The 12,461-nt window shown below is 41.1% G+C and overlaps 1 protein-coding gene across 1 annotated transcript in view; it reads left to right on the forward strand.

Moving 5' to 3' along the window:
• casz1 (castor zinc finger 1) overlaps positions 1–12,461 on the forward strand; it is a 77,839-nt gene that overhangs the window by 45,399 nt on the left and 19,979 nt on the right. The window contains exons 3-6 of the mRNA XM_046056595.1: positions 3,129–4,029; positions 6,031–6,096; positions 8,799–8,889; positions 11,827–11,991. Coding sequence (XP_045912551.1) covers positions 3,129–4,029; positions 6,031–6,096; positions 8,799–8,889; positions 11,827–11,991 — 1,223 coding nt within the window. The remainder of the gene's footprint in view (positions 1–3,128; positions 4,030–6,030; positions 6,097–8,798; positions 8,890–11,826; positions 11,992–12,461) is intronic.

The following is a 12,461-nucleotide window of genomic DNA, read 5'->3' on the forward strand; positions in this document are numbered from 1 at the left end:
TAGATTTTCCAGTGACACCAGAGAGAGTGCAGAGGGAAATGTCAGATGTGTTAGCCAACAGGAGAGAAAATTATGATAGAAAAAGAGAGGTTTATTTATTCATTATTTTCTTTTCTTTTAGGGGGAGGGGGCTGCGTGAAAGCACGCTTTAACCCATACATATTTTCCCATCTGGTGTCACGTGTCATCATTAAGAGGCACCCAGATAGGACTTGAGTAGAAAACTCATTTACATGGTGTTTTAGAAAGGTTATCTCCTGACACTCCTAGTCATAATCCTTCCAAGTCCAGTCATTTGCCTTTCATTGATAGCACGTCACACGGCTCGGCTGATGAATAAAGAGACTCAGCTAATTTTTTGGAGAAGATGATGATAATTCCCCTCAGCAAATAGAATATGAAAAAAAGGCGCTCCCATGACAGAAACCACAAGTCTCTCTGCAATAATAAGCAATTTACCCTCAAAAATGATGGATGTTTTCTTTAATTTGATACCGACTCCAAAACAGCACTCAATATGCATTAAGTTATTCATAATCAATACAGAATCAACTATTTGCATTTTTATATTGGTGAACAACAATTGTTTTTTTGGGGGGGGGGTTAGAAATATGATTCCCATCCAATGATGTAAATTCTACCTTGCTCTTTTTAAAATGTCATACTCGTGTGGGCGGGTCTGCCCTAACTTTAGAGCTATATGATATACTGTGACCTGAAATGCACCTCAACATACAGTAGCAGTAAAAACCAACCAAGCACTAAGGTTGTCAACACATAAATCAAATGAGGAGAATGTTCAGCAACTTACATGTTTAGATTTCTTTCCAGTGATCGTCTATGCCATGTGTTATTATCATTATTATCAGGACAAACTAAAATTTAAGTGTAGAATTAAATTGTACAGTACTTGTATATACAATATGTCACTCTGTGGTTTCAGTACATGTGAAAACATTGTAGATTTGATAAAATTATCTGTGGCAAGCATGCAGGGATATCCTCTCAAATACCTGATCCATTTCTCTTAAATTTTTCATGCCCTTTTCGATCCACCAGATACTCTTTCATACTGCCCCACCGTGCAGAGGAGCAACCCCAACACAGTGAATGGAAATTTGAGGATTATTTTACATGCGCGCAGGAGAAGCATGGCACAGCGACTGATTTAGCAATAACTGAGAAATCTGAGACAAGAGCAGACATATTTGTGTATTAATTACCCGGGTGGTAGCTGGTATTACTTCTCACCAGCTCATCTGTGCTCTGGTGATTAAAAAAAAGCTTTAAAACACATTTTCAAAAAAGGCTTTGGACCCTGGGCCTGTGCCAAGGAGGAGTTAAGAAGGCCAAAGCTTTTACATTACCCAGGTAAAATTATCATCTGGTGCATTACTAGCATGTCTGTGTTCTGGTATCATGCAACACATGCATGCAGCAAACTCACACAACAGGAGATTTTTGGAATTGAGTTGGATCAGCTACCACAACTGTTCAGGGGAAAGTAACCTCACGAGTCCTTCCTCTCTATTTTCCCCTCACACCATCTTTCACTGCACCTTTTCCTGTCTGCCCATGCTCTTCGTCTATATGCAGAACTTTCCCCCTGCATTGCTTTAAGGCCAAACCATTTTTCCCTTTTCCCCACTCTCTGACCTATTGCACTAACCTGGATGAAAGTTAATGGGCCAGAATTAATCTCCACATAATGCAATTAAACTATACATTGACTATATTTCGCCTATGTCCTTGGGGAAGTTGTCCAATTTAATGGACTCTTAAAATGGAAAGTGATGTTTTAGTTCACAAATGTGTAAAAGGAGGAAATGATTAGTTCTTTTCAGTCTTGAAGGTGACAAATTTAAAATATCTTACACCAAGCTTTATAGAGGATTTTATGAATTGCACATTCACAATACATAACATTCATAACATGCAATAACTTCTCAGTAGAGAAGTCATTTTCAAATCAGTCAGTAATGTTAAAATTTTGTGGGGAAATGTGCTCATGTCATTCATTTCGAAGAAGTTGAATAAATAGATTTCACTCTAAAGCTCCCCTTATGTATTTATAGCTTAACGTGTTTACTAAGAATTAATGCTCTTACATGTAGAATATTTATCTTAAATTTATTTTGATAGCATAACATAACGAGCACAGAAAATCAGAAAAGGGTTTGTTTATTCGGTGTATCCTTTGGTACAGTCACCAGCAAATTCTGCAGGACTGACTTATAGTGCAACCAAAACAGGAAGAGCATTGCCTCAGACTGCTTGTTTGTAGAGACATAAATACACAGACACACAGGTGTTGGAGCTTGCAGTGCAGAATCACTTTTCCTGTTGTTCAATTTACTACAGTTCTGAAATAACATCATTTCAGTAATAAACATTTATTGTACAGAAAAATAGAGACACTTTAATGTTTGCCTAAAATCTGAGTTGCAAGAGCATTTCATTAATGGGGCATAAATTCTCCACAAAGCTGCTAATCTATTTGTAACTAACATATTTGAACTCAAAAAAATAAATGAATAAATACTCAAATATAGACTATCCTATGCAGCTCCAAAGCACTGTGACAGAGTAACAATCAATGGGTTATATTCGTCTCAGTTTCCCTACTCAAAGAAAAAACAATCATACTAATATGCTGTTTTAGCAAGTAAAGACTTAATTACATTAATGGCAGACAGCACCAATGAGGGACTCAAAAGGTTTACTAAACTCAATAAGGGTGCTCCAATCAGGATTTCTGGGGCCGATCACAGGGTCTATTTATTATGTAGCAATATATATATATATATATATATATATATATATATATATATATATATATATATATATATTTAATTTTTCCCCCAACACCTCTGTGTCTTACAGCACACACACGCTGGGCCATAAATATATCTGGAAGGCGTTGTGTCATCTGATTGGATCTTCTGATCTGGCCTTTAAACAGACCAACAATTAAACTATTTAGAATGAATATAATCATCATTGGGTGATCAATCAATCACCCTTACTAATTATGTTTTCATCTTAACGGTAGCATCTTTAAAAGGAAATATGTGAAAGCAGTTATAAGAATTGCATATCTAACATCTAACTATCCTTTTTCTCTGCAGGAGAAGCATCAGCCCTGCGAGACTATGCAGCCAACACCATGAATGAATTTTTGGGAATGTTTGGTTATGATGACCAGCAGGTAAGGGATGAGCTGACCAAGAAGATCAGCTTTGAGAAGCTCAAAGCCGCTACCTCAGACCCCTCATCCCTCAGTAGTGAGGAGGCCTCACGGCGTGCCCGCTTCTCCAAGTACGAAGAGTACATTCGCAAGCTAAAAGCCGGTGAGGCCCTACCATGGCCAATGCATACTTCCCCACCCAAACCAGACGACCTCAACTCAAAACTGGCCCAAGACAAGACCTCTACCATGCTCCAGACCTCTGGGGGTCTCCCAGGGGCTGAAGCACAGATCTACCCCTCCAGCCTAGACCACAAACAGCCAGGAGGACCTCAACTGAGCACTTCTCAGCCACCAAATGCCTCTCACATCCAGAACATGGCGTCCCGAGCCTCCAAGTACGACTTCTTTATTCAGAAGCTGAAGATGGGTGAGAGTCTACAGCAGCAGAACGGTAATGCGTACAAGCGACCCTCCAAGTACGACTTGGAGAATGTCAAGTTTCTGCATCTCTTCAAGCCAGGTGAGGGCAACCCTGACATGGGCGGTGCCATCGCCTTTAAGACTGGCAAAGTGGGCCGCCCTTCGAAGTATGACATCAGAACAATTCAGAAGCTAATGCCAGGAAATCCAGAGGCCTCAATGATGCCCAATGTCCTCGCTACAGCACCAGGGAACCCTGGAGCTCCTGGTGTCCCTGCCGTAGGCACAGCTGGGGCCAGCATTGCCCCAGGGCTCACAATGGACCAGACCGGACACATAAGCTTCAATGCCTCTGACTACCTGAAGTCCAGTTTTTCCAAGACTGACTCCATCACCACAGGCACTGTGTCCTCCGTTAAGTAAGTCTGCTCAAACATATGAAATTGTGTACAAAAAAAGAATTGTGCAAACTTAAAAGCAAGTCATTTAATTCATCACATGGCTATAGTGCCACCTAAATGCACTAAAATTTTAGCAGTTGAACATCTGTTAGATTTGGTGCAGATAGCATTAAATTTGTAGGTTAAGTGCTGAAATGAGTGTTCAAAACGGTGAAAATCTGTGCATCCCCAAAATGGGCGTGGCCTTAAGATCAGCAGGAGTGAGTGAAAAAGTATTGCACTACAAATCAGTACTGTCTGCACCAACAACTACTGATTTACTCCTTTGATCTTCTTAGTAAGTGTAATTAAAATCTGTTTAGTAGATTATCAGATATCCAACTAATAAACAGAATAACAAAACAAAACTCCTTGGCGGAGTGAACAATAAGGTAATAAAATATACAGAACTTGTGAGGTGCAAGAGATGACAGCATGCATCCCATTGTTTCTTATCGCCTGTCTTATTGGTAATTGTGAGATGTGTGCTTATTGACAAAAAGTATTGTGTGACCTACTGTATTAGTTATGTGCACCAAAACAATGCATACCTCTTAAAAACCTTCTAATAAATATCACCACCTGCCATTAAAATTCCAGTCTAAACTTTACTGGTGGATTGAAAAGATCCCAAGTTCCAGTGGCACACTTTGGAGCTAATGTGTGGCTCACGTACACTTAACTGCTACTGTGAGTCAGTTAGCCTAACACAAAGGTAATTGCTACCTCCACAGCAGCCAACAGGAATGTAGTGTGAAATAGCGCATAGCGCCCAATAGATCCACGACATGATGAGTTGCGAAGGCACATGAAGTGTTTACTCGCTGTAGCACTCCGTGGAGACTGATTTAGCACAGTCATCGCAAAGTGACTGACTTCTTTCGTTGACTAGGGTGTAACAACTCTCCCTTTAATTACTTTGGAGCCATGACTAACCTCCCAGCGAGTCACAGGGGCCGACTCTACACTGCCTGACGAGTACACTTTAAAGGAAGCAAACGAGGGGTTTGGGGAGCTAGCCCACAGTCATGTGCACTACCAGTAGGAAACAGCTCCCAGAGTCTGTTTGATTGGTTTTGACCTGGTCTCTACTTAGTCAAGACCTATCAAAGACACTGTTCAAGAGCCCTCAGGCATCTCTCCCTCAGGCTTTGGCCTTTGTCAGGTTGGGGCTCAGTGGAGCCGCAAGTTTGGCTAACTGACCCAGTCTGGTGCTTGTGTACAAGGATGAGAGGGGGTGCTGGGGGGGATTGTCTGGCAGCGCATCCTCCCCTCTGGGCCAGATTAACCTCAGGTCATCCCCCGTGTGGAGCTGCTCACATGGAGCTAAATGCCATTTCTGATAGGGAGCAAGCAGAACCAATACTGTGTTATAACTGTCATTTTACAGACAGTATTGCTACCCGCTTGATGGAGGTATTCACATCACAGGTGACAAAAAGCACACAGCGTTCCTTAGCACACCTCTGTAATGTGATAAATTCCTTTTGATTCCCTGTTTTGATTCTGATGGCGCTGATATTGGTACTAAGTCAATAGGTTTATATATGCATTTGAAGCTGCAGTGTTGTCATACATCTTTGTTTGAGTCCAGACTGATTGAGGAATCTTGACATCAGTATTAGAGCCAAGGCCCTTAGAGATTATCAGAACAGACCTTTTCAGAGCTTTTCTTCCACATCCCCATTATCCAGTTTTGCATATGAGCGCTCACCAAAATACCCCCATAAAAGATTAATGTCCCTTTGCTCCTGCATTTTGCCTTTCGTTGGTTGGGAGACCATGCATCAAAGTGAGCGCCTTCCATCCCTGATTCATACAGCACATGAAAATGCTGTTATGCTACAAGAAAATGTATATTGATAGTCCAAAGTTTGGGAGCGGCTTGTAAGTAAATATTGTGTCAGTTTGTTTTTATTAACAACAGGCAACCCAACCTCACCATTAATCCTGTCTCTTTTGTGTTTGCTGTTGCATTAGGAATGGCCTGCCACCAGATAAACCCGCCAGCGACGACATCAACCTCTACCAGAAATATATTGCCAGGTATGTGAATCCCTCAATGTGCTACACCAATGAAAAAATATACCCAAATCAGAGATGAACCTTTTTTTATCCACTGATGGTGTGTTTTATTCAGTGATGTAACTAGATAGTAGACTGGTATGAGAATGTTCCGTGCGTAAATTGTAAATTGATTAAGAAAAGACTTTATTGTGAAGAATTGTGATAGAATTTATGTGCTGAGAGGAAGTAGAAAGATGAGGGGTAATGAAAGAAATGGTTTGCTGGTAGCTTACTGTAACTGGTTGAATAAATGCTTGTGGTGTATATAGCACTAAAACATTAAGAAGAACATAATTGCTCTGCACTGTTAGCTGTGACTGACACAGAGAGGATATGAGCTTAGACCGGGTTCTTCTTGAGTTCTGCCATTTATTGTTGAACACATGAGGAACTGACTGAGCTAGAAAGTAGTCATTCACACCAACAGAGACACAAACATCAGAGATGGGGAGGTATCTCGAGTTTCAATGGACACCGAACAATGTCCCTCATTCTGGATTCATTTTGAGCCGACACTAGAAAGGTTATTATCACTTGTTTGTTTATTCCATTTAAAAAGAGAGAAAAACAGCATTTGAAAAGCCAAAGTGGCTCTGGCGTTAATGATTACTTCTCCAAGCCATAACATGAAGGGCACAAATCAAAGCCTTGGCACTGACAGACACACACACATACACACACATCCTCTTATGCACACACATACACGCGCACACACACACACACACACACACAACACACACACAAAACCCCTTCCTTGGACTGATTACATTTTGCAAGAAGATTTAATTAAGGAATTTTTAATGAGGCTTCTGCTGGCACTGCCAAGAACTGTTTTGATATTTGCGCTGCATAATGCATAAAATTTGTCTAAACATCTCGGCAGTTGATGCACGGGGAGGCTGCAGATAAGCCCAGATACAGTTTCAATTTCCGTGTTGGGGTTGGGAAAAAAAGAGAAAGGAAAGACGAGGAGGGAGGAAAAAAATGGAAAAGGAGGGCTCATAAAAAGGGCAAATGTAGCACCAAGAGGGGAGGTAGAAGTGGGGGAGGGGTGCTCTTCGGAGCTAGGGCTAATGAGTGCACATTAATACCAAAAATCAGCTTTGTAAACATGTTCGTACTCAATCCTCATAAAAAGACTAAAATCATCTCCTGACCACACTGCAGTTTGATGTTTTAAAGAGCTTCCCTCGTACTGTTTAGTTGCAGTTTTCACTCTTTAAATGCTTTCGTGCACCCACTATTGCCTCGGCACTTTGATCTGTGTATCTCTATTGTAACTGGAGATGCACTGCAATCTCTGTATTGTGGCGATATTAATATTTAATCTGCTGCTGAATAGCAGCGGCCCATTAGGCCCCCTGACGCGGCAAGTGGGAATTGTCCAGAGGCAAAGTGATACAGCTGGGCAATGAGCAGAAGGGTGGGCCATAGTCTCAGGGGAAAGTAAATGTGTGTGTGCATGTGTATTTATGTAAAAGAAGAGTATAGAAAACACTAATGGTTGGGATGTATGTATGTATGGTTTATTGTGCGAACACAAGTAGTTCGGCTTCTGATTTTGTCTTTTCCAAAAGAGCCATCAAACCTTCCACAAGACCCCTTTACCTTCATCACCATCTTCCAGACACACACACACACACACACACACACACACACACACACACACACACACACACACACACATATACACTCGCACAGCCAACTTAAAAAGAGTAGTGGATATGTCGTTCAATTAGCTTAATGAACTCAGCAAAGTGATCTGTAAATGCAGCTCTGGGATAATCTTAACAAGGAAAAAACAGAAAGAGAGATGGAAAAAATATTACTTAGCCCCCTTTTCCCCCTCTCCTCTGCACTAGCAGATGGAGCTCTTGGCAGCAGCAGTGCAAATGTTTATTTGTGTGTTTTCACTGGTAATTGGAGGATTTTAACAGTCATCATCGTCAGGCTTATAATCACCACCGTAAAAGTGGCTGTACTGTAGCAAGCAGCTGCCTTTTTTTTAACTAGCGGCAGACTAAAATCAGTTTTTTGGACTCCAGTTGAGAAAGTTAAAGGGTTTGGGGCGAAAAGTAGACAGAGCTGTTCCTACATCTCAGGATACACTCGCAGTTTCCCTCACAGAGTAAAACTGTGGTTAACCTGAAAGAACTGTGCATTGATTTGACAAGGGTTTTCACACCGTTGAGAAATAAAGTAGTCATGGGGTTCCCGGTCCTTTGAGTGGGTGTGTGGATGCGTGTCAAGGGAAGGGGTTTCAGTGTAATAAGTGTCTCTTACGGCTGCTTTGGAAATAAATGGAGCTAATTTGGCTGAAATTGGTGTGACAGACGGTTAAATTGTTGCAGCAGTGTGGAAAGCAGAAGTCAGTTTGAAGGTGTGAGCTGTTACTTTGAAGGTGAGACGAGCATAATGCCTTTGAAAACTCCTTCACCTGTTTTATTTTGTGCTGTTCCTGGTATTTCAAATAATTTCTTCACTAATCATTCTTGATTTGCTTTTGATTACTTTTGAATGACATCTTTCTGAGCTGTTTTATCATCCAGCTTCTTCATCCCTGTGACTGTTCTCTGTGCGATAAGCTCTGATGTGTTCCCAGGTTTTGAACCAGCCCTTGATGTTGTTCTATTCACTGCTCTGCGTGGCTGTTAAAATGTGTCCCGGAACTCGGTTTTCAGGTTCTCTGGAAGTCAACACTGTGGACACGTGCACTGTGCCTACCAGTACAGAGAGCATTACCACTGCATGGACCCTGAGTGTAACTACCAGGTGAGCGTGAGTACTTTATCACTTTTTTTGAGCATCATCCAAATACACACTTAACATTTTCACCTGTATGCTGCAAACTTTAAAATAACCTCCGTGCCTCACAGTTCAGATTCTGACACAATGAGCAAAATACGTGTTGTTATTCTAAGTGTCTGACAACATTATAGAACGGATCCCAACAGAGACAGACCTTTTTGTGAAAGATTGAGATGACTTACTCACGTTTCCGCCATCGTCTTACTGCAACAACTGATCTCTTTCAGAGCGAGACTTCTGTTTCTGATTAAACAAACAGGATCTTACTCTTTAACAAAAAAGGTCTGTCTCTATAGGAGTCCTTAGAATTTCAATCTGAATACTTTTGACTGCCTCAATTACCCGCAAGGATTACTTTGCAGCTATTGCAGCCCGTTTCTCGGCTGAGGCGATCTACTGGACCAACTATAAAACTTTTTGCATCTAATAGTCATTAAAACTTTTAAAGCAAGGGCCATATATATTTAAAATATGGCCCAGGTTTAAAAGTACTCGAATTACCCTTTAAATTGCACTGTTTTTTCATAACAAGTTTAGGTTAGGTGACCTAGAGCTAAGCATCTTCTCTTTCTACAATGTATGTAAGTAAGAATGGCGTGATCCTACGAAAACGTCTCATTATTATATATTTTCATTAGCGGTCACACCCAGCCAAGTCTATGCAAATGAAAAGTTTGTTAGCCTTTGATCTGCCGAACAGGCTATGGGTGTATACATCCGTTCAGTTTGCAGGCATCTTCCAGGCATGGTTGGTCTTTGACAGTTGGCCTTTTATCACAAGGGTTAATTGTAAATATGCTTGAAATCTGACTCTTTATTTATCTATGTGTTCTTTTTTCTAAAGACATCTGCCACTGACTGGGGGCCTGCTTTTAATCCCCTTTCGCGTTATTAATCTTGTCCTGGTCCCAGGAGTTGTCATGTATGGCACAGGAAGGAGAAAAAAACACAAAGCAGATCATAATACAGGCCTTGTGTTTGCTGTAGCATATGGCCTGACAGAGTTAGACAAACACGGGAAGATTTGTCAAAGATGTCAAAAATCCATGCGATACTAGAGCTGTGTGTTTTTTTTTCCTTCCTTTCTCAACAATTTTCTGAATTAAGCCATCTTCTTCAGCTGTAATCTCCTTTGTCTGCTCCTGATCAAGAGAGATTAACGCTCGATAAATATTGTTTATGTGGTGAAAAGCATTACAGATCTAAGCTTTCATTTTCTGCATGAATCCCACTTCACAGTCTGATAGGAGACATTCTTGGAGGAATACAAAGGAAAATCATCTCATGTCATTATTTAGAGTGTTAGTTCAGGTTATCATGGCAATTTCCACGGTCAGGTCCACATTTCTCTGTTGCTTTTGCGTTGCGTGGAAACACAGATATGCTTTGGAAGCCAGCTCTCTGGGATGTCAATACCCTGAAAAAAACAAGCAGGCAGTGATGAGCAGCCCCTTTCGAAGCGATAACTCATGAAATGTTACATGACACACTCTCCTGGAATATTATCCCACTGCCAGCCACCGGGCAATTGGCTGAGTCTTAACATTCTCCTTTCATGGGCTTGTACATGAGGGAGAGTGTGCATCTTGCCACACTAGTGGGAATCCTAAAATAAATGTAGCAAGTGGCTCCCAACCTTCATCACCACTCAACTGAAAATGAGATCTTTTTCCCAGTCAGCTCTCTCCACGGCCTATTTTGGATGGCTTGATGGATCGAATGTACCATGACCGCAGTTCAACTTATCTTCCGGTCATCATTAACCATTACATACGAGGAGGCTCAAAGCCCAGAACTGAACTCACGATTTTTCAGGGAAAATTATTCAAAAAGCAATAACTCCAAAGCACTCATCAGTTAGATTAAAATCCTAATGAAGTGTTTGCTCCTACAGGAGTCAAACATTTCAGAAATATGCAGTGGGAAACAGGCCAAAAGCAAGGGAATAACAGCTGTGTGAGATCTTAGCTTTTCACTTGTGAGCGAGTAGAACACATGACACAAAGCAATTACCCTACTTTGTACAGCAATTAGTTGCTTTTTAGAATAGTTCTTTCTGATGTTTTTTCCCTCAACTGGAGATAAATATGGATTGAAGACAGAACTGTCTCATTGATTTGCACTTCTCCTGTTACAGTTTCTGTAACATCAGCTTAAGCCCAATTACAGCAGATTTGGTTGCTGCAGGTCTCTGTGGAGTGACATTCCTTTTTCTTCCTGACTGCTGGTTGTGGGAGGGATTCTTATTTATTTATTTATTTTGTAATTTTAGAAGGCGGGTCTCTTAGCATATTTGCTCATGATTACAGACGAAGCCTTCACCAAAAGCGTTAATGCTTTAATTAAAAATGGAATCATATCTCAGCGAATTGAAAGGGAAAACGTTTTTTTGGTTGGCTTGTTTGTTTGTTTGTTACTGTTGTCTTCTGTTTTCCCCTGTGCACGTCTGAGAAACCATCTGCATGGAACATAATTTTTCCAGAGCCAGAAACATCAGAACTGTGATCTTGCATGTCAATTGATTCATCTTAATTAAAAAAAAATACATTTTGTGGAAGAGAAAAAAAAAATGTAGAGACAGTGGGTGTATGGGGAACATATTTCATGTTCCATGTGGAAGCTTCTCCAGTACTCAGAAAGTCTTTGGTGCTGCCTTTGGATAGGACACAACTTTGAGATATGCAAAATAAATCAATAACCACAGAATGCACCATCTTTAAATCTTTAAAGGCATTCTGGCCTCTCCATTGCAGTGTGTACAGCCCTCCCCAGTTGCCAATTGGCTCCTACATGTTGCACCTGCTAATTCCACAGAGATAAAGTGACTTGTTGCTGATTCTGTGTCTGGTTTATATAAACACCAACCTGTTGCTGTACATATTTTCCCCTCCCCTTTTGCAGAGGTTTACCAGTAAGCAGGATGTAATCAGGCACTACAACATGCACAAGAAGAGGGACAACTCCCTGCAGCATGGCTTCATGCGTTTCAGCCCTCTGGACGACTGCAGTGTCTACTACCATGGCTGCCACCTCAATGGAAAAAGCACCCATTACCACTGCATGCAGGTACACTACAGACTCACACCTCCTCCTCCAACCTACACACACGCCCACAATAAAACCACAAACACATACAGTAAGCATGCATACACACAAATACACACACACACACACACACACACACACACACACACACACACACACACACGGAAACAACAAACACGTTTGCAACTACCACCACACGTGCTTAAGTGTTATGTACAATACAAATAACCCACAACTCACTTATGCTGATAAAAAATGTGAAATGCAGTGCAGCAGATGAATGCATAATTCATCATTCAGTATACATCCCAGAGCCCCACAAGAAACGTGGCTGTTAGTAAACCAGATCACACACAGTCCACATAGAGTCTAAAGCCTGGTTGTGTGCCCATGAAGAGCCATCAAACTACTTTTTTTTTGTAGAAGTGACATCATTAAAAACAATTTAAAACAGGATACGGCAGGTAACAAAAGGAGTTGCAGAGCATCAT

This window comes from Micropterus dolomieu, linkage group LG08 (genome assembly GCF_021292245.1).
Source record: "Micropterus dolomieu isolate WLL.071019.BEF.003 ecotype Adirondacks linkage group LG08, ASM2129224v1, whole genome shotgun sequence".
NCBI classification, from domain to species: Eukaryota; Metazoa; Chordata; class Actinopteri; order Centrarchiformes; family Centrarchidae; genus Micropterus; species Micropterus dolomieu.